The sequence below is a fragment of the Mya arenaria genome, chromosome 1, assembly GCF_026914265.1.
Source record: "Mya arenaria isolate MELC-2E11 chromosome 1, ASM2691426v1".
Lineage (NCBI taxonomy): Eukaryota > Metazoa > Mollusca > Bivalvia > Myida > Myidae > Mya > Mya arenaria.
Window position 1 is genome coordinate 56387187 of NC_069122.1, and position 22220 is coordinate 56409406.

The following is a 22220-nucleotide window of genomic DNA, read 5'->3' on the forward strand; positions in this document are numbered from 1 at the left end:
GCCAAAGAGCCAGTCTGTAATTCTTCTGAAGAGAGCATAATGGTGTTATATTTTCTTGTAATTCGTGTGTTTCTAACCTCATTTTGTGTTTGTTCCATAGCTCATGAACCAATGAAAGGATTTCAAAAAATATCACAGAATTGATTCTATTTTTTTTATGCGATTCTTTATCAAATTCCTTCAAGCCAAAGCCATTTTAGGGTGCTAGGGGTGGGGCTAGTGTTACATTGACTTGTATAAGAAAAACTTTGTGATCTTCTTCAAAACCGAAAGGGGTTTGGGCAATCCATCTACTCCAGTGAATGTAAAGGCCATCCTGGTTGCTTGTTATAAATAAATAATTGGCTAGAGGCTGAATTGCGCAGAATGGACAAAGGTGAATATTTTTGTTTTTACAATGCTTGTTAATCAAACTTTATGTGGACATTATAATAGTTGCAACACATTTTTTCACCAAGTTTCATGACAATTGGATAATAAACTTGTCCAACAGAAGTCAGTACAAGGGTTTTGCCGATGCCAGTGCCAACTTCTGTTTGGCTAAATATATTTTTAACATTTAGGCGTGATGTAACAAGTGAACAACAATATTTATCAATGAAAGTTTTAATAGTTATTGTTACAGAAAACTTAATACAAAATTAAATTATTAGTACAAAAGCAATTATTTCTCAGAAATCAACCAGACATTATTTACACTGCAACCTGACATAAACTATCGTCATTTTGAAGAATAATAACCAAATAAAACTTTATTACAAACAGATCTACCACAGGTACTTTGTAGTTCAATAACTTGTTCTTTTCATAAAAAATATTCTTAGGCTTTCGAGCAAGCCTACTTTTTGCACTTCTTGAAATCTTTTAGGTCAAAACTTATTTTTCTACTTTTAGTCAAGATAGATGATTTTATATCAGTAATCTTTTTTTATGCATCAAAACACCATGTTTCGGTTGATTCAAGTAATACATACTGAACTGTCAAGTGGACTGATTTCTATGACATTTTGAACAACTTAACTTTTATAAAGATCTAATGGTCTTCCAAGTTTTACTAAAGCAGGTCAAAGACATTGATACAATGTAATTTAATGTAAGTAATGAAATTCAATAGAAATATTCTAAAATTGAGGAAGAAATCCATCTTTTTCTACTTTTATCATGAAAAAAAATCCCCATTAAAATTTTTCATTCTTGTTGAAAATCTCTTTGTCCAGTTTTTCTATGGGACAGCACTGAAGAGCCTGCATTCTGTGAATTGCACAGCAATCAATAACACTTAACAAAAGCTCAAGTTATATTTGGACTTTTTTGGTTAAAAGAATTCTTCAAATCGACAAATCAAAACCATAATGAACATGAGAAACATACAACAAGACTTAAAATCTTGTAAAAATGAATATAATGAAGATATATATGTATAACATATAAAAGTGATTTAAATTTACACAGAATTTCTGTTTGAGGTTGGATGGGAGGCGATTTGTTTGTCATTATCGTATGGTTGAATGTAACCTCAGATCAACCTCTTTTTTGTTTACAAAAAAATTTATTTGCTAAAATCTTATTTACAATATTTAAAATTTGTTTATCCACATAAACAACAACACTTTAAAAATAAATATAACAGTCTATCCACTCCATTTTAAAAATTCAAAACAGAAAATCAATCATCCTTTTTAAGGGAGATTATGTTGTACACCATTAACAAATTTATTAAATAAAATTGATGACTCAATCTGGAATTTATTACTAAATGTTTTCTAAACTCTATTAATATATTTGAACAACACACAAATTATTCGACAATTTAAATTGATCAGATAAAGAAATATCTTATACTTGTAGACCTATGCAAATATAAGATATAAGTCAGGTCAATAAACTTAACAATAACTAGAAATATGACTAAAATGTGCTAGCCAGTAGCATATGTAGGTCAGACTGTTAACATGCACAACGATAAAATTTGGCTAAAATATAAAGATACTGGTAAACTGACCAGCGTCTCCTTATTTTGACAAGCAATTTTGTCATCGACAACTAAGACACAAATTTTTATATTCAAGAAATAAGGGGCCAAATTAGTCTGCCATTCTAACTTTATAAAGTTTTCTCCCATTTAGTTTTTCAACATTGGCAGCTTAACTTTGAGCCATGAATAGGGTCTTATCCTAAAAAAATATTTAGGCCAGAAATATGATGTGTAAATCATGCTTCTTGTACTGTAAATAAAGTAGCTGGCCCTTAATCTGTTTGTGTCATGGATACATTCAGTATACTGGACTGGATTGGTGGTCTTAAAATATATTTAACATAAATTTGTTTAAAACAACAATGAAATCATCTAAATAAATATGAGATATAATTATTTATCACATGACGCTCATTGTTTGGAGTGTTATACAACTATTATGTATTTTCTTGAATAACGAAAGTGTAATATAACTTCCACTTTTCTACTTTTTACTGAAAAATAAATATATGCTTCATTTTTGGCAACCAATGTGTCATGTGATAAAAAATCATACATTTGATCCTTTCCCATAAATTGTTACCTTAATGTTTGAATTAAATGGCAACTCACCTAAGATCCTGTTGTATACAAATAAAAAAGTACTTTATAAGTTATAACAAAAAACAACATTCTACAGAATGCTCGCCAGTAGTTTATAGAATTTATCAGTGAAATAGAATGGATATTTCTCGGTTTCAAACAGTGAAAATATCAAATGGATTTTTTTCACTGTTTTGAAATTTCAGCCCACTCTCAGTTCCAAATATAACGTGAGTGCACACAGGGCTGGGACACATTTTAAACAATGTCATTTCAGAAATGACTATGTGCACACACAAATTTACGCATTTTTTCTAAAAAAAAAGAGTATATTTAAATGGCTCTTAAATCCATTTTTTTTTTACATACAATAAAAAGAAAATTGCCACTCGTGAAATATACCTTTCAGTGCTCACTTGACGAAATACATTGCTATCTTACACTGAAACAATTATCCTCTTCTATATAATGTGGCAGTCAAACAAGCACATGGTGAGTATTGTATAACTGTTACATTTCAAAATAATCAGAGTAATAATTATCAACAATTATATACAGTCCAGCAACACTTAAGTGCACTAATTCACTGCATTAAAACAAAAATTATACAATGAAACACGTTAAAAGAACATGTATGTTGCCTAAATGGACTGATAGCCTTTAATATCTTACCCATCAGTCACCGTGAGGGAGCGATTGCAAATAATTAAATGGAAACTGGAGAAGCAGGCCATAAACAGAGCACTGCAGAACAAATGCAAATTCTCAGTTGAGTTAGACTTTTTATTGTCAAACACCGGGCATAACCCGAGTTATTCAAACCAGTTTGGTTCTTTAAAGTTATGGTTTTTGTTTTAATTACATGCGTGTTTGGTCTCTGGCAACATGTTAATGTATACTAAATTCTGTTTGAATATCTTGGAACGTTTTTTAGTTATTGCCACGGTTCAAGTGACCTACTGACCAAAAATTTAATAGGGGTCATCGGCTGGTCATGACAAACCTCCCTAACAAGTTTGAGATTTGTAGACCCAAGCTTACGCTAGTTATCAATCAGACAAGCTTATTGTGTTCAAGGTTCAATATGTGCTTAAGCACAAAAATATCTTGAATAATAATAATATAAAAAATCTGCCAGGTTCATGTATCATATAAGACAAATATTTACAATTAACTTACAATTAACTTCATAAACAAACACACTGAAATCAGCATATTTCACAAACAACCTTTCACAAATATGGCCATACTAAATTAATTAACAACAGTTTCTAACAAACAAATGTGTAATTAAGAAAATTGAAATTGGCAATCTACTGGCCATGTCCAATGTGCATAAAAGTTGAAAGGTTTTATAACAGGTCATTCAAAAGTAATGTCACATTGTTCAGTAAATCAGGTAACAATTTTATATACCCCTGGTACAGGTAATACCAATTATATTTTGCGAATGTATTGAAATAATATGGTCCCAAAAAGGTCAAAATTACACATGATTCAATCTCCAAACTAAACAGCAGTTAATGAGCTCAACATCATTTATCAAGTTCCAGTTCGGAGCATTTTAAGTATGGGATCAGGTAAAATTCACTGTCCAATAAATTACGCAATTCAAACTTTTTTTCTCACAAAGTTAAAACTTGTTTCCACAAAGCAGTCAACAATGCTGTGTTTCGTTTGGTAATTCCTCAGTGAAGAATTAGCTGAAAATTAAATTAATCACAGTCCTTGGATTGATAAATGTTTCTTTACTGGTTTGAAGTTCATTTTAAACGTATTTCCGAATGTCATATCCTTAAAGATATTATATTCTTTATGCACTGCAGTAATTATAAAATGTGTTAAACTGCAAAGTTGCTTGACTCCTTGACAATACATGCGCAAAACCTTCAAATGAAGTGTTCCTCTTGACACTAATAACACTAAAGAAATTAATACACACAACCTTGTCAGCATGCGTATATCATGCTTTAATAAAAAGACAAAAATGGCATATGAACAAGTCACACAGTTCAATGCCAAAGAAAGTAATAAATTGTTCCCAAATGTAGAACATACCATAATTTAGGTTGCACTTGCAGTAAAGTGACTCGTAGTTATACTCGAAAGTTCTTTCATTCATGCAAAAATGATTTATTATTTTCAAAGAGGTGATATTGTTTTAGAGCACATTCACCCACACTTAACATTATTTCTTTTCATTTTTTTTACTTGCCAAGTAGCTTTGTATGTAATTTTGGGCATTACTGATTTCTGATTCCTTAAGAGCTCCAGATTCATTTGTTAATCCTAAATTATTCAAATCTGGTAATGCCGCCAAGGCAGAAGTGGAAGGTATGTCTGTGTTCACTGTAGGCCTTGGTGTGGGTTCCAAAGGTAATTTAGGTTTTATATCCTCTTCATCTTGTGTAGAAGCAGTCACAGTTACAGGAATTGATGGTAAAGACAATTTATCCAACTGATTTCCATCATTTTCTTCAGCCACTGCTGTCACAGTAGCATTGCTATGACTTAAAGCTCTGCACGTCCTTGCCTGAAAGAAGGCTCTTAAAATTTGCAACTGCTTTGAAGTGAAATCTTTTGTATGATATTTCCTCCGCTCTTGTGCAACATGAAATGTAGCACCATTCTGCATATTTCGACCCTCATCCATAAGCGTAAGTTCTCTATAGTCACCAGTGATGTCAAGATGACCAATTTCTGATGTGACCGACCCAGATCGCGGTTTTATCTTTTGATCATCAACTGTGTCAACATCCATTACCTCAGAAGTGATTGAATCTCCATCATCAAAATCAGAATTAATTGATTGTAAATTTTGATTTGGTTGGCAATCCCTGGCAGGATTGTTTTGTTCTTGACAACAGGTATGACCTTGAAATTCTGTAGATGTGGTTTCTCTACAGCTAGTGATTGGACTGACATTTACTGATTCTTTTGATAAATCTTGTGGTTTCATGGTCAAATCTAAAGGCTCTTCATCCTGTTGAGTTACTTGATATGTGTGGCTTTTTTCTCCTGTTTGTTCAAGGGTTTGATGCTGGTTATACTGAGCCATGTATTCAGAACTTTGAGAATAGGCACAAGCCCCATGTTCAGGACCTGGAGCAAAACCATGAGCCCCAAAATCTCGATCTTGAGTATTATCAAAAGCCCCAGTATTTGTGGGCTGGGCACCAGAGTATGCTTCAGGATCTGAATATTTGCAATTCTGCAGCTCAGGTGGCCTATCCATACTGCCACTACCGTGAATATCATTAGGCAACTTCACTGAGTTCTTCACTGGAGAAAGTTTATAAAGCTGATTATCAATGAGAATTCCTTCATTTTTCAACATTGTTATGACTTCCTTTCTTACAGAAAGATTTTGCTTTCCATAACTATCTGTCTTTTTTTCAATGGATCTCTTTGGTTCTGCCTGCTTTCTGGTATTTTTTCTTGGGGTTCCTGTAGTGTTTTGTTTCCATCTGCTCTCAGATTTTCTAGGCGTGGTAGGTGCTGCTCTCTCTAAAAATCAATTCCAATCCATATGTAGCTATGCATGGAATCAAAACACGGGAACCAGAATTTCAAATATTACCTTCAATTTTGTATTTAAAAAAATAAGACACAAAGTACATTGCACCATTTTCACTGTTAAATATTATTATTCCAAAATTAGCAGCATATCACTTAAACGTATGTGTATAATAGTGAAGCATGTCAATATTTGAGGTTTTTGTCTATAGATCATTGAACCATTACTATACCTTTTTTCTTTTAAATAAAGATTTACTTTGGTGTAGAAACAAACCAATGTAGCAACAAACCTGGCTGTAAGTCATTCTCTTGGGGAGAAGGAGTGACAACAAGAGTAAGTGTTGGACTTTTTATCCTCAGGGCTTGATCCAGACTGATACCATCCTCACGGAGCTGTTGCGCATCCTGTAAATTAAATACTTTGTATATAAAATGGCTTAATGGGTAACGTTTCAATATAATATTCACCTTATACCATGTATTTAAAATTATAATATTATTTTGATCTACATATAAGAGTCATTCAAAAAATGAATGTACACAAAACCATTAACAGAAGTAATAATTTTAATTATTCATATCACAGATCTTTAGATTATATTCCCTTAATATTTGAAATTCCATTTAGATATGTAGATTCTGTTGAATGTAGTTATTATATATCTTGAACAAGTGAGGTAGAGTAAGAAGGCCCAGACCATTGTCAACTGGTGTTGTTGGCATAATTTTATGTTCAACAGTTATATTCTGCTTTAAAAAAAAAAATTGACTACTGAGTAATAATACCTTAGCAATATAATGTTGCCAAAGTACATCAAAAGTTAAAGTTCCTTTTATTTTTAAGCTTGTTTGCATATCAAACACCGTGAGGCTTTGTTCGCAGAGATAACATAGTTATTTTATATTTTTCAATTTTCACATGGAGGTGTCATTTTGTTGATGTAGAAAAAAACAACGGATATATTATATGACATTAAAATTAAATAAATATAAGTGGAGTTTCTGAACCTGTATGCAATTTTATAGCACCTTTAAACAGAAAACTTAAAAAAAAAAATTAATAAAAAAATGTTGTTCTGTCCATATTTTGACGTCATCTGTATAACTCACTTTGGTTAAAAAGCTCAATTCTCAGAAAGTATTTCTTACATTTGACCAATAAAACAGAAGTGTTTTCAGTCACAATGATTGGTAGCATTATATGCATGAATATAGTTTTAACCACTAAAATATACAATCCTTTTTAAATTTATCATGTGCTCCTAGTTTAAACTTATTTATTTTACAACGATTATGTAACCAGTTATTACAACATTTTATTAATCATTCTCGTTTGCACAAGCTCACGCAAGATTGTGGTCTTGTGTTGGGAAAAAACTTGAGAACCAGGCGAAAACCCCCTTGTCAGTCTTGGTGACCACAACCAAACTTACAACATGTAAATGCACCCAGGCCAGGAAGCAGAACATGAGTTGCCTAGGTGAGAAGCGAGTGCCCTAACCACTGTGCAAATCCTGTTTGCATCAAATTGTAATAATAATCATTAAAACGCCAAAATATCAATGCATTTTGTCTATTTATTATTTTTAAAAGAATATCTATGTTTTTATTTTTACCAAATGTGAGAAGATGTCAAAATCCTATAAGTTATTGAGAAAATCTTCACATCTTTTGAATAGCTCTCCTATCACTACTAGTTAGTTGAATTGTAAAATAATAATTGCATTATTTCACAATTTCAGATTCATGATCTGTAAAAGTAACTTGGATATAGATTCATTTTTGGTTCTAAGTGGACCTAGTAACAGATTGCCAATTTTTTGAAAGTGTATTATCAGTCACTTTTTCAAATTTTAATGCACACAATTTTATGTGAAGTAAATCAGTATTCGAAAAATCAGTGACGTAAAAATATTTTGTTCATGTACCTGACAGCTATTCTCTGGAACATTTTGATTTCCCTCACTCACTCCAGATTCACTGAAACAAAATAACAAACATTCATAGTCAAATGAAAAGAAATGAATAAGTGTTTTTAACATCAAAGTATATTATCTTCAGTAAGGTCAATAGAATTTATGTATTTTGGAAATTCTTTATTTCATATGACTAAATTGAAAATAAAATTAGAAAAGTGACTCAAGTTTGGAAATGTCTTAAGAAATTTTATGAATACCGCCCAAGTTTTATTTAAATGTTGTTTTTTGCATGAAGGCTTAAGTGGTTTCCCTAACAAAAAGTCACTAGCAACCATCTTAAAGAGACTCCTTCGATTTCAGCTTTTTAAAAAATTCTTTGCTTTACTAAATCTATCTCATTTACTTTTATCAACAAATACACAACATTTACTCGGAAGATTTAAAGCTGCACTTTCACAGATAATCTGTTTTGACTTGTTAATTTTTTGTCTTGGAATAAGCCAATTTTTGCGTAAATCTCTGGAAACCATTGATATAAGACTGCTGACAAAAGATCAGATCACAGTTTTCGTATTTAAGTTCAAAAGTTAATGTTTTCTGGCTAAAAGTGTTACTAATTAATGCTTTATGAAAAATAAGTTTTTGGGTATAAAAAACAGTACACATGGAACACTTCAATCTGATCTTTGGTCAACAGACATATATCAATTGTTTTCAGACACTAATGCAAAAATTAACTGACTCTAAGACAAAAAATATAAAAGTCATAATGGTCAATCTGTTAGAGTGCAGCTTTAACCAATAGATTTCCCCAAATTTAGGTGCAACTACTTTTTCCCAAAATGCCTAGATAACGGCTTGGTCAGTTGTTGTTTTTGTCTCGTTTAACAGGCTTGCTTGGGCAGAGAATGAGTTATTTAATCAGCTTTTGATATAAATTGATATCTTTAACTTACTCTTCTATACGAATCGGTTTCTTGCCCTCAAGGGTTACAAATGCGTTAGCATCTGAAAAAAAAAATGAATAAATTTGTCAATACAAGTCATCCATGTAAGAATTGTAAACGAAAGTCTCTGTAAACAGGAGTTTTTTTGGCCATTTTTAATTATGTTTCTTCTCAAATGTAGAAAAGAGTGCATATCATATTAGAAAATTGAAAAATAGAAAAACTAGAGTTTATTGTTGTGGAAAAAACTCCAACAAATAAATAGTTGAAAAAAGGATTTGAGTATATTCAGCTAACATAATCATTAACCAAACAAGAGCTGTCCTGTCCAAGGCTCGACTATATGCCGCTTGGTCTTAGAAATGAATACAATTGTGATGTAATATGTGCCTGTCCAATAAAAAAAAGTCAAATGACAAAGTAGACAAGAAGTGCCCAAATGCGACGAAACCAGGTTTTCAATGATCAACAGAAGAACTTCAGCCTTTGTTGTGAGAATCAGTTTGACTTGTTTTTTTTCTACTTTTAGTTACAGTGACCTTGAACTTGACCCTACAGGCTCTAAACGCAATCCTATGAAAGGCCTCTATAAACACTTCCTATACACCAAGTTTGGTTACTATATGTCAAACCTAGCTAAAATTATTCGAAACCGTAGGTGAGTTTCAGATGCCACCCTCTTGACGGCCAGCCCAAACAAAGACATTCCTCATTCTAATAACCAGGTTTCACTTTTTAAAATAAAATAAAAAAAGAAGCCTGTCAAGGGCCATAATATCATTATGTATTTGTGGTGGGCATTATGCTTCAATTGTGAATGAAATGATAATGTCTGCAGTAAGGAAAACTCGCAGCAATGTGCAAAAAAAGCAACAAGAGGGCCAAATGGCCCTGAATCGCTCACCTGTCATATATTGCACATTCTTCCATTATATACAAATATTGAAAACCTAAGCCTATGAACACGGGGCGTGGCCAATTTTGACCCCAGGGCTAAAGTTTGAACAATCTTAATAGTGGTCCGATAAACGATGCTTCATACCAAATATCTAAGGCCTTCGCCTTTTGGTTTCAGAGAAGAAGTTTTCATCATATACATATATAAGGAAACCCATGACCGCCCGGGTGGGGCCATTTTTTGACCCCAAGGCCAAAGATTGAACAATATTGGTACAAGTCAACTAGATGATATATCATGCCAAATATCTAAGCTCTTGTCACTACTTGATTTTACGCGTGTATCTATATATGTATATTTGTTATTAATTGTTGTATGTGGCCCATATTGAAAATTGGTATGTGTACTAAATATGTTATCCAGTTTAAATTAAGACGTTACTTGTCTTTGTGAGTTCGGAGAAGATTTTTTAAGTTTTCACTATAACACATATAGAGAAAACCCATCAGCCCCGGGGTGTGGCCAATTTTGACCCCAGGGCCATAATTTGAACAAACTTTGTAGAGGTCCACTAGATGATGAATCATGCCAAATATCTAAGCTCTAAGCAACGTAAGTTCAGAGGAGATTTTTGATTTTTTTTACTAAAAACATATAGAGAAAACCCATGACCCCCCGGGGCGGGGCCAATTTTGACCCCAGGGGCATAATTTGAACAATCTTTGTAGAGGTCCACTAGACAATGAATCATGCCAAATATCTAAGCTCTAGTCCAAGTAAGTTAAGAGGAGAAGATTTTTGAAGTTTTAACTATAAACATATCAAGTATACCCATGACCCCCCGGGGCGGGGCCAATTTTGACCCCAAGGCCATAATTTGAACAATCTTTGTATAGGTCCACTAGACGATGAATCATGCCAAATATCTAAGCTCTAGTCCAAGTAAGTTCAAAGGAGAAGATTTTTGAAGTTTTCACTATAAACATATAGAGAAAACCCATGACCCCCAGGGCGGGGCCAATTTTGACCCCAAGGCCATATTTTGAACAATCTTTGTAGAGGTCCACTAGACGATGAATCATGCCAAATATCTAAGCTCTAGTTTAAGTAAGTTCAGAGGAGAAGATTTTTTAAGTTTTCACTATAAACATATAGAGAAAACCCATGACCCCCCGGGGCGGGGCCAATTTTGACCCAAGGGCCATAATTTTAACAAACTTTGTAGAGGTCCACTAGACGATGAATCATGCCAAATATCTAAGCTCTAGGCCAAGTAAGTTCAGAGGAGAAGATTTTTTAAGGTTTTCACTATAAACTTATAGAGAAAACCCATGACCCCCCGGGGCGGGGCCAATTTTGAGCCCAGGGCCATAATTTGAACAAACTTTGTAGAGGTCCACTAGACGATGAATCATGCCAAATATCTAAGCCTTAGGCCAAGTAAGTTCAGAGGAGAAGATTTTTTAAGTTTTCACTATAAACATATAGAGAAAACCCATGACCCCCGGGGTGGGGCCAATTTTGACCCCAAGGCCATAATTTGAACAATCTTTGTAAAGGTCCACTAGACGATGAATCATGCCAAATATCTAAGCTCTAGTCCAAGTAAGTTCAGAGGAGAAGATTTTTGAAGTTTTAACTCTAAACATATAGAGAATACCGATGACCCCCGGGGCGGGGCCAATTTTGACCCCAAGGCCATAATTTGAACAATCTTTGTTGAGGCCCACTAGACGATGAATCATGCCAAATATCTAAGCTCTAGGCCAAGTAAGTTCAGAGGAGAAGATCTTTTAAGTTTTCACTATAAACATATAGAGAAAACCCATGACCCCCCGGGGCGGGGCCAATTTTGACCCAAGGGCCATAATTTGAACAAACTTTGTAGAGGTCCACTAGACGATGAATCATGCCAAATATCTAAGCTCTAGGCCAAGTAAGTTCAGAGGAGAAGATTTTTTAAGGTTTTCACTATGAACATAAAGAGAAAACCCATGACCCCCCGGGGCGGGGCCAATTTTGAGCCCAGGGCCATAATTTGAACAAACTTTGTAGAGGTCCACTAGACGATGAATCATGCAAAATATCCAAGCTCTAGGCCAAGTAAGTTCAGAGGAGAAGATTTTTTAAGTTTTCACTATAAACATATAGAGAAAACCCATGACCTCCCGGGGCGGGGCCAATTGTGAGCCCAGGGCCATAATTTGAACAATCTTTGTAGAGGTCCACTAGACGATGAATCATGCCAAATATCAAAGCTCTAGGCCAAGTAATTTCAGAGGAGAAGATCTTTTAAGTTTTCACTATAAACATATAGAGAAAACCCATGACCCCCTGGGGCGGGGCCAATTTTGACCCAAGGGCCATAATTTGAACAAACTTTGAAGAGGTCCACTAGACGGTGAATCATGCCAAATATCTAAGCTCTAGGCCAAGTAAGTTCAGAGGAGAAGATTTTTTAAGGTTTTCACTATGAACATAAAGAGAAAACCCATGACCCCCCGGGGCCGGGCCAATTTTGACCCCAGGGCCATAATTTGAACAAACTTTGTAGAGGTCCACTAGACGATGAATCATGCAAAATATCTAAGCTCTAGGCCAAGTAAGTTCAGAGGAGAAGATTTTTTAAGTTTTCACTATAAACATATAGAGAAAACCCATGACCTCCCGGGGCGGGCCAATTGTGACCCCAGGGCCATAATTTGAACAAACTTTGTAGAGGTCCACTAGACGATGAATCATGCCAAATATCTAAGCTCTAGGCCAAGTAAGTTCAGAGGAGAAGATTTTTTAAGTTTTCACTATAAACATATAGAGAAAACCCATGACCCCCGGGGCGGGGCCAATATTGACCCCAGGTCCATAATTTGAACAATCTTGGTAGAGGACCATTTGGTGATCCTACCTACCATATATCAACGGCCTAAGCCTTGTGGTTTGGGAGAAGAAGATTTTTAAAGTTTTTCCTTTTGTTTGCCATGGCAACCAGAGTTCTGCATGGAATTGAATTCTTTGAACAACTTTGATAGAAGACCACCCAAGGAACATCCCTATGAAGTTTTATTAATATTGGCCCAGCGGTTAAGGAGGAGATGTCTTTTAAGTAAATTGTTGACGGACGCCGCACGACAGACAAAAGGCAATCACAAAAGCTCACCATGTCACAAAGTGACAGGTGAGCTAAAAAACGCATGGTTGGTATTGTAACTTGATTGTGCAATGACTACTGTGTCAAGTATAAAGGCCATTGAATGACTTGAGATCGAAGATTAACCAAAGTTGCTAAAAAAATAAAACCAAATATTTTTAGTTGATCAAGGGCCATAATTTGTATTTAGGATAATATAGAGTTATGTAACCTAATTGTATGATGGACGTTAACAACTGTGTTAAGTATTAAGTAGATTGAATGAAGGGTATAAAAGTTTTGTGAAAATCCCAACATGCCCTAAACATTTCTAATCAGCACAACTTGCCATAAAACTTTGACCGAAGTTCATAAGTCAATCCAGGGCCATAATTTGTATTAAGGATGAAATGGTGTAACTTGATTATCAGATGGTCGTCAAAAAGTGTGTGAAGTGTACCTTGTAAAGTCAATAGAATAAAGGGTTTAGAAGTTTTGAGTAAAATAATCCAACTTCCCCTAAAACTATAACCTGACACAATGTGCCCTAAAACTTCCTACGTAAATCAATGGCCATATATATATTAATAATTTATATTAAGGATAGTATGGAGTTATGTAGCATAATTTTGTGATGGTCCTGAAAAACTGCGTTAAGTATGAAGTGAATTGAAAGAAAGGTACTGGAGTTATAAGTAAAAAGGCCAACTTGCCCTAAAACCTTAACCGGTCGCTGACGCGCACGCCGACACCAGGGCGAGTAGTAAAGCCTCCTTATTCTTTGAATAGTCGAGCTAAATCTGAAGGAATTGTGTCAAACAAAGAAAATATTCCCAATTCAAAGGGTAAAGGTCATTTTCCCCAAAATACAACACTTCTGAAAACTTAATTACTTAGTGTATTTTCTTGAATATGAACACAATTAAGCAATTAAACTCCTTGGAAGTTTCTTTCCAACATAATGTACCACCCTAACAATAACCAGCACACAACACAGCAATAGAGAACAATAAACTACAATAGCATGATACACTTCTAGATGTCTTGCTGTAGTTTTGCTATAAGAAATGTCAAAAAAACACCCCAAAATCCTACCGCTGACTATGGGTATTGCCATTTCTTCACTATCACTGTCTGAACTCTGAGCCTGTGAGTGGACGGTCCCACTCATAATGTCATCATATCACATCTCCCTGCAACAAAAAATCATCAAACTTAGAGGACTTTTGGATGATAAGGCCTGAATTTGACCTTACTCTAGTGCTTGTCATAAACATTTTAGCAAGAAACAACACAATCTTATTTTAATTTTTTCATTTGTTATTATCTTGAACCCGCACACCTTCACCTTTTGATATATACATATACATGAAGGCCATTCCAAAAATAAATAGACACTGAACATAAAACAATTAATGAAGGTAATTATAACATTTATTCTACAATGAGATCACAGGAATCATCAGAATCTTACTCTTAATGTACATTTGCTTGTTCGTTTGTATTTTGTTTAAGTAAATATTGTTCTGCTTGATGTAGTTATATTATAAAATAGGTCACGTAAAGCAAGACTATGTACCCCAATGAGGTCAATGATTTCTTTCCAATTTTACACAAATACCAGTATTCAGTTTCGAAATCAATATAGACATTTTCTTCTAAAAAAAGCAGAAAATAATTATTATCAAATAAAGCATTTTAATAAAAATTCATATTTTTAAGACTGGGCCTTTTTGGCACTGGACCTTTCTGGTACTGGGCTTCTTTGGAAGCGGGACTTAATAGAACCCACATTTGTTTGGTTGTTTCCTAATTTTTATAAAGGTCTGCCCATTCGCATTAATTGCTTTTTGACTTGTCATAGCCATTACATCATTATCACCTTGTGTTCTTTTTTTAAATGCCATTAAGTGACTTAAGATGGAAGTGACTGCCATAAATTCTCAGTCACATCTAGATATTTGTAGAATTGTAGAAACAGAGTGGTATACTGGACAGAGGCGCCGGAGCTGGGATTGCAAAGGAGGCCATGGCCTCCCCAATATTTTGGCTTATTATGACCAATGGCGAAAAAAATATTTTTTTGTTATAAAAATATAATTTAGCTTTTGGCCTGGCCATTTATTGCCAAGTGTGAAGAGCAATATCGTCTGTGCCTGTGAAAACCAATGAAACAAGGTATTGGGCAATTAAAGACATGTTTATAAGTATTCAATCAAATCTACGATATGAGTTCTGTATATGCGTCAGGATGTGTTTTAAGCATTTAGCAACGTGATTTGCTAAACGTGATTTTAAAAATATATGCGCAACATGGATGGAATGACCCATCCCCGCCTCCCCAATACAAAATACCTTCTGACGTCTCTGTCACTCCAGGGACCAATAACAAATCAATCCTACTCCCAGGATATTAGGAAATCTGATAAACAAGAGACAACTTTCCTAGGTATGACCAATACAGGGTACTTCAAATAATTGTAGTGTGTGTGGGTAATAGAACCAGCTGCCCAGTTAGCTCAATTGGTAAAAACACTGTTCTAGTGTTCCAGTGGTCATGGGTTCGAGCCCAATACCAGGGTTTTTCTCCCAGGTATTATTCAAAACTACCCTCTAATGCCAAGCACCAGGCAAGAGAGTTAATGGTACAAATTGTTAACGTCTTTTGGCATGACACATTCTGCTTTCTTTCAGAAATCAAAGCAATTGGCAGTATATAAGCAGATTATTATAATGAAAGTTAATTGTTGTTTGAACAGATACACATAAGGACAGTTAGAACGTCTTGGATGCACCAAACCATTGGACAGGCTTAAACCTTGTCAAAATGTGTTTTAACACCTTTTGAAACAATCAAAAGGATGTAAAAATGTTTATGTTCAATTACATATTACATTAGAATTGTTGTATTTTCAGATGATGCTCCGACTACCAATGATGTGGTTTGCCTCACAGATAAAATCTCCATGCCAGACTTTGACAAACTAACAGAGAAACTGAATGCAGCTAACAAAAGTTCCACATCAGGTTGGCTAAGAGTTTGTATCGGGGAATTTTTTTAGAGTATTCACCATTAGTTTATATGCATTTCATTAGCTTGTCTGTTATTCCAAGAAAAGACATTAAGGTATTGTCATAGCCTTAATGTTGTAGTTGTTTCACTGAGAAAAAAAAAAGATGAACAGACGAGCGTTGGCCTTTGTTCTACAGCTCTCTTGTTTCAGATTTTCTTGTAATTTATAGATATAAGCTTACCTGATATGTGCCCTTGTCTTTTACCTGTAATAATTTCCATTTAGAGAGGCCAATTAAGAAAGTGCCCATGGTTGGGTTCAAACCCATAACCTCCTAGGGTGCACCTTATAAACACATCACTTAGCTCAGCATTATGGATCGGGGTAATGGTAACATACAATGAAATAATTTGTCACAATAGAGTCAGAAAAGTTGTTCATGAACTATGCTTACAGACTGTGAAAATGCAGAGATCAGTTTTGATTAAGAGTCCAACTTTTCTAAAAGCATTATTTTGCGGCATCGCACAAATTTGAGATTCTGACCTAATTATAACAAATGAAACAATTGCTTTTAGCAAATGTCAAAATAATGATTTTTACAAAATGTTTTAATATCTTCCAAACTTCCTTCTTTGAGAGGATTTTCATTTGCACATTTTTTTTTGACAATTTATGACAGATTTTCTACTATGTTTTCATAGCAACTAATGCTTCAGATTTACCGATTCCGTCTGAATTCATAGTGAAAATTTCTGGCTGGAATATTTATTCATTATTTTGCGTGTAATTTCAAGAATACATTTTATTATGAAGTTATGTCTTTGTCGTCGAATTTAGTTTACAAAACGGTTAATGCATGGTCTTTACTCATGATCACATATCTTATGCAATAAGACAGCTATCCTAATGAAATGTTAAATATTGCCGTCTGAAATTAACCCAATAAGAAATTACAAAGCAAATATAAGACCTAAGGCCAAAATTCACATGATTTTGAAACAATCTTGTAATTACATGTACGAAACATGCATACATGTATCATGTATGTGAATTATGCTAAAATGCTCCCCTTTTATTTCTATAAACAGTTGGGCATTGTTTCACAAAGAAACTTGAGTCACAGAGTGGATTTAGTCTAAAATAATAGACGTGTTATACGGGATTCTTCCAATCCCTAACGTCTTTAGAAACGGGAATGTGCAAAAAACGGGGGTGTTTTAAAAATATTGAAATTGTTTTAAATGAAGTATTTTATGGTTGAAATTGATCATAAAGAGTTATATTCATATTTATCCATGTAAGTGAAATGTTATTTTGCACTAAACAAGCATTTAATGCATTAAAACAAGTTGTTTACCTTTCCATTAAAACGAAAGTTGACTGACACTGACAATTATGCGAAGGGGAACAACTCGATACAATCGTAATAACTGGGCGATACTATTTCCCGGTCCCGGTCTCATCCGGTCCCGGTCTCCTCCGGTCTCTGTTTTCCAAATTTTATGGTAGCTATCGGGCGTGATCAAAAAGGTGTTAATGACCACGGGGGGTAATAGGATTACAAAAGATTACAGTTGATTAAAACATTAGATATTTGATGATAATTATGTCACCATTTATTTCATATTTTATATCAATAAAATATATAATAAATTAAGGCAAAAATAAAAACATGAAATATGCACATGTACTAAAATTAATGTCATGAATAACAAACACATTGTGTGTGTGTTTTTTTTTCATATTAAATTCAGTTATAAGTATACTATTGATAATAGTAATACAAAAAGAAACAATGCTTGACTACATGAAAATCAAATTTGTAAGTTAACTCAGTAGTTCTGGAATTTCACATGAACAGAATGTTTTTAATTTGAAAGTCATAGGGATCGCGACTTTTCATTTTCTTTATGAAACGGATTTTTTTTTATTTTCTAGACAGCTGACTAGATGTTCCCTCATTTCACTTACAACGAAATTGACATTTGTATTTACATAGCCATTCTTAAAACAAAAATCCACAGCATTAGCAGTTGCAAAGACACCACAGGCATGTACATATGGTTGTTATAAAAGTCGTGGAACTTTTATAAGCTGAGATTTGTTACTTTTTATAAATTAGGAGCATCGTAGTTCCACCGATCATGACGACTTTAAATAAAGATTCTTGTATCTTGTAAGTTATATTTCATTTGTAAAATAGCCTTCCGAATATTTCAGAAGTTTATTTATTATCATTTTATTTTGTCAAGGAACTCTTCATAACAGGTTTATGACAATACACAATGATGTCATACCATGAAAGGTGTAAATGCGTCATACAACGCGTGTCAGAGATCAGCGAATGTCCCTCGTTAAGGGCATGATAAACGGATTAGCCAGTTTTTTATTACACACGTACGGCTACTGTTCGGTTCATACCCTAAAAATATTGTTGTTTATTATAAAGGCAATTTTATAGAATAAATGATTGTTATGCAAAGGCTCTAATAATCTTGATTAGAAATAATACGATGATAACATATAACCAAATTCAAACATAAAAAATAATCAGCATCAGATTTCTTAAACAGCTAGAGTTTTATTGCAAACTTCAAGTTGACAAATAAAATATATTCGGCTAAAGTTGTGTAATAATGACGGAGGTATTCAAGTGTATTCAATATAAGCGAAAAATGGAGACATAATGTGTTGATTACTTAAGTATGGCGCAACTTCAAATAAACACATTTCATCTAGTAGCTTTTATGTCTAAGCACACGCATACTTAATAGGATGTTATAACATTGCACTTATTAGCTCCATAAAATGTGTTTGTGTTCTTTTTCTCCATTCATTGATTTACTTGTTTACATGCCATGAACATTGTATAATGTTTTACGCAATAAACATATCGTATCGTATCGATATGAGTCGGATATGCAAACATTTTTCAATTGTAATCATTAATGCTTAAAAAATATAATGTCGTGGGAGGTGGGGTGTAAACAAAAAAAGGAAGAACAGTAAACAACTTTGACATAACATAATTTAAAAGGTGCAATCCTTAGTTACTTCATACTCTAGCCGTCATCAATCTTTTATGCAAAAACATGAGCATTTGTACTTCCATCGCATCTTTCTCTACACCTTTAACACGAATTACATAAATAGTGTAGACCTATAACAAATTGCATAAATTAAGACATAATGTTCATATATTTTATACCATTTTGTTACATATAAAAACAAATAAGTTTGTCAAAATCGTGTTATAAACATCAGCAACACAATTCGTTGCCTGGGGCCATAAGTTATGAACCGGGAATTATGAGACCGGATGAGACCGGATTTTACAAGGAGAGACCGGGAAATAGTATCGCCCGTAATAACTCGGCCTCCTCCGACAAAGCTTCGAGATAGACCTCGTTACACAATCGTAGCAACTCGGCCATGGCCGAAATGTTCCGAGCGATTTAAAACTGTGCCCTGAAGCCTTGCAGGTGCCCGTCATGTATATATCGTTATGTTTTGACAGAACCCAAAGGTGCTCGTCACATTGCCTGGATACAGTTTTTTTATAAAAAAAATATTTTTTTTTTTTTTTTAATTTTAATTATTATTTATTTTGGTCAAGATAGTGAATATATGTCATTTAAAAAATTATTCCACGATTTTTCATGAAAGAAAATTAGTATTATATATAAATAAATATTTATTTATATATTATACTAATTTTCTTTCATGAAAAATTGTGGAATAATTTTTTAAATGAATAAATAAAAAAAATATTAAAAATAAAAAAAAAATATTTAAAAAAAGAAGGTATTACTGTATCCAGGGTATTAGTCCAAATAATTGTACGTTGACATATTTTTTAGATTTTTGATATGGCAGATCCTTCACGTACAAATTGTTTACTATCAAAAGTGGGTAGTTGTTCCGATCAGGATTCCGGGTTAAAGCATATAGCGTCTATAAAATATCATAAAAACAAGAATTATTACCAGATAATGTTGTTTTATATTAGTTCCGTACACAATTTTTTTTATCCAACTTATAATTATGAATTTGACGGCTTTTCTTCATTTCATTCTGTCAAAACATAACGATATATACATGAAGGGCACCTGCAAGGCTTCAGGGCACATTTTTAAATCGCTCGGAACATTTTGGCCATGGCCGAGTTGTTACGATTGTATAACGAGGTCTATCTCGAAGCTTTGTCGGAGGAGGCCGAGTTATTACGATTGTATCGAGTTGTTCCCCTTCGCATAATTGTTATCTGTGTCAGTCAACTTTCGTTTTATTGGAAAGGTAAACAACTTGTTTTAATGCATTAAATGCTTGTTTAGTGCAAAATAACATTTCACTTACATAGCAAAATATGAAAATAACTCTTTATGATCAATTTCAACCATAAAATACTTCACTTAAAACAATTTCAATATTTTTAAAACACCCCCGTTTTTGGCACATTCCCGTTTAGACGTTAGGGATTGGAAGAATCCCGTATAACACGTCTATTATTTTAGACTACCAGGCTATGTGACGAACACCTGTGCTTTAACCCGGAATCCTGATCGGAACAACTACCCACTTTTGATACTAAACAATTTGTACGTGAAGGATTTGCCATATCAAAAATCTAAAAAATTCCGTCAACGTACAATTATTTGGACTAAGAGTGGATTTAGCAAGAACTATCTTCAGTTATCTTATTTCTGTCAAAATACTTTCATGTCTTACATTTTTTTTGAGAAACTAGCCCGATCACTTCTGATCAATTCTATGTTTCAGAATCTGAGGATGTGGATCTTGTCAAAGATGATAAAGTCATATCAGGTAAAGCAAAGCAACCAGTCAGAGGCAAGGCAAGAAGAAAATCTTAAGGACATTCGGAACTCCTCGGCCATTTTATCGAAAACAACAATAATGGCCGAGGAGATCCGAATGTCTTCAGGAGGGTCCAAGTTTAAATCCAAACTCCGCGCAGTGTTACTTCCCTTGCAGTACTGTACTGTTTACAAAGGGAAGTAACCCTGCGCGGAGTTTGGTTTAAATCTACAAGTATCCAAAAGTCACAAAATGAACCCAAGGAAGAATTACCAGCAAGAAACAAAACTGAAGAAACAGTTAAAGTTGAAAGTGCTGCTAGTAAAAAAACTAGAGGAAGAGCTGGTGTAAAAAAAGTGAAAGATGATGAAAAAATCGGAAATGAATCGAAAGTTCTAGAAAAACCTAAGCCTGAAAGGCGAAAAAGTTCGGGTAAAAGAAAAAGTAGCGTTGATGAAATGGGTGACAATAAAGAATCAGTTGAGGATGTAACTAAGGACAAACAGGCAGCTCAGGAGAAACTGCATCAAAGACTGAATCAGAGAAAGAAAAATGCAAGAGAAAAGACTAAGGGAAAAAAGTGAAACTTTAAGGATAAACTTGTTATACATGTACTGTGTTTGTTGAAATTGTTGATGCGTGATGTACATAAAGTTGGTCAGTGTAGTTTGTTAGAATCTGTACAAAATCAAATTTCCTATAAATCAGGTTGAAGGCTTGATGTTGTTAAGGTGATCCAAATAAATCACAAGCAAAAACTCATTATTTGTACATGTCAATGTCCCATAATGTCCCATAATAGCTTGAGTGCACATGCGCTATGAGTCTCCAGGGTCTTACCATTCCTGATCTATATTTAAATTTTCACCCTGCAACTCGTTTATCTGTCATCACCGGGACCTGTCAATGCATATTTTCTATTTACGGATCATCTTTATATACCACTAAATCAACAAAGTTTTGTGCTTTATTTCAAAATCCATTTCAAAGGGTTCCTTAGAATGTGAATAAGAATTCGCATATTGAATTCTGACCTTAAATCTATGTTTTTAATGGACAGTAATTGAGTCTGATAGAAATTTCAGAGGAATATTTTGTGTTTCAGTTGTTGTAACTTTGTGACTCAGCAGAAGTTTTATAACAGAGTGTATGTCAAGATATATTTTAATAAATGAAAGTCTTCCGACATCAGGTCCACATGTCAGGAACAATAATATATTTATATTACATGTGCCTCCGTAATAAACAAATGGATATTACTCTTACAAAGCAAAATCAGGGGCTTGTTACTCAATCATGACCAAGTTATTAGTTGAAATCATTGTGAGCTCTTTAAAATTTCAATGAATTGTACAGCACCATGGCGATGTGTTGTCTCTAGCTTTGTGCTCTCATCTCAAAGACCATGGTCACACTTTTAA

General features: G+C 33.9%; 2 protein-coding genes across 5 annotated transcripts; one reads left to right on the top strand and one right to left on the bottom strand.

The window, feature by feature from the left end:
- Positions 1–590: 590 nt before the first annotated feature.
- Positions 591–20846, bottom strand: LOC128235684 (uncharacterized). Of its 3 annotated transcripts, none has more exons than XM_052950496.1 (6): positions 20713–20846; positions 14063–14160; positions 8952–9003; positions 8005–8056; positions 6367–6481; positions 591–6064 (listed from the first exon to the last, which is right to left on the bottom strand). In XM_052950496.1, the coding sequence occupies exons 2-6, from the start codon at positions 14136–14138 to the stop codon at positions 4746–4748; spliced, it is 1614 nt and encodes a 537-aa protein (XP_052806456.1). In that variant the 5' UTR covers positions 14139–14160; positions 20713–20846; the 3' UTR covers positions 591–4745. The 3 variants fall into 3 exon arrangements, with proteins under 3 accessions (XP_052806456.1, XP_052806449.1, XP_052806463.1); XM_052950489.1 differs by lacking the exon at positions 20713–20846 and adding an exon at positions 17342–17406; XM_052950503.1 differs by lacking the exon at positions 20713–20846 and adding an exon at positions 15855–15983.
- Positions 15857–21383, top strand: LOC128235708 (uncharacterized). Of its 2 annotated transcripts, XM_052950513.1 has the most exons (3): positions 15857–15994; positions 20764–20808; positions 21063–21383. In XM_052950513.1, exons 1-3 carry the CDS (start codon positions 15968–15970, stop codon positions 21381–21383), a joined length of 393 nt encoding a protein of 130 aa, XP_052806473.1. In that variant the 5' UTR covers positions 15857–15967. The 2 variants fall into 2 exon arrangements, 1 of the variants encoding a protein (XP_052806473.1); XR_008261213.1 differs by lacking the exons at positions 15857–15994; positions 21063–21383 and adding an exon at positions 20252–20280 and having other exon boundaries at positions 20764–20899.
- Positions 21384–22220: the final 837 nt, after the last annotated feature.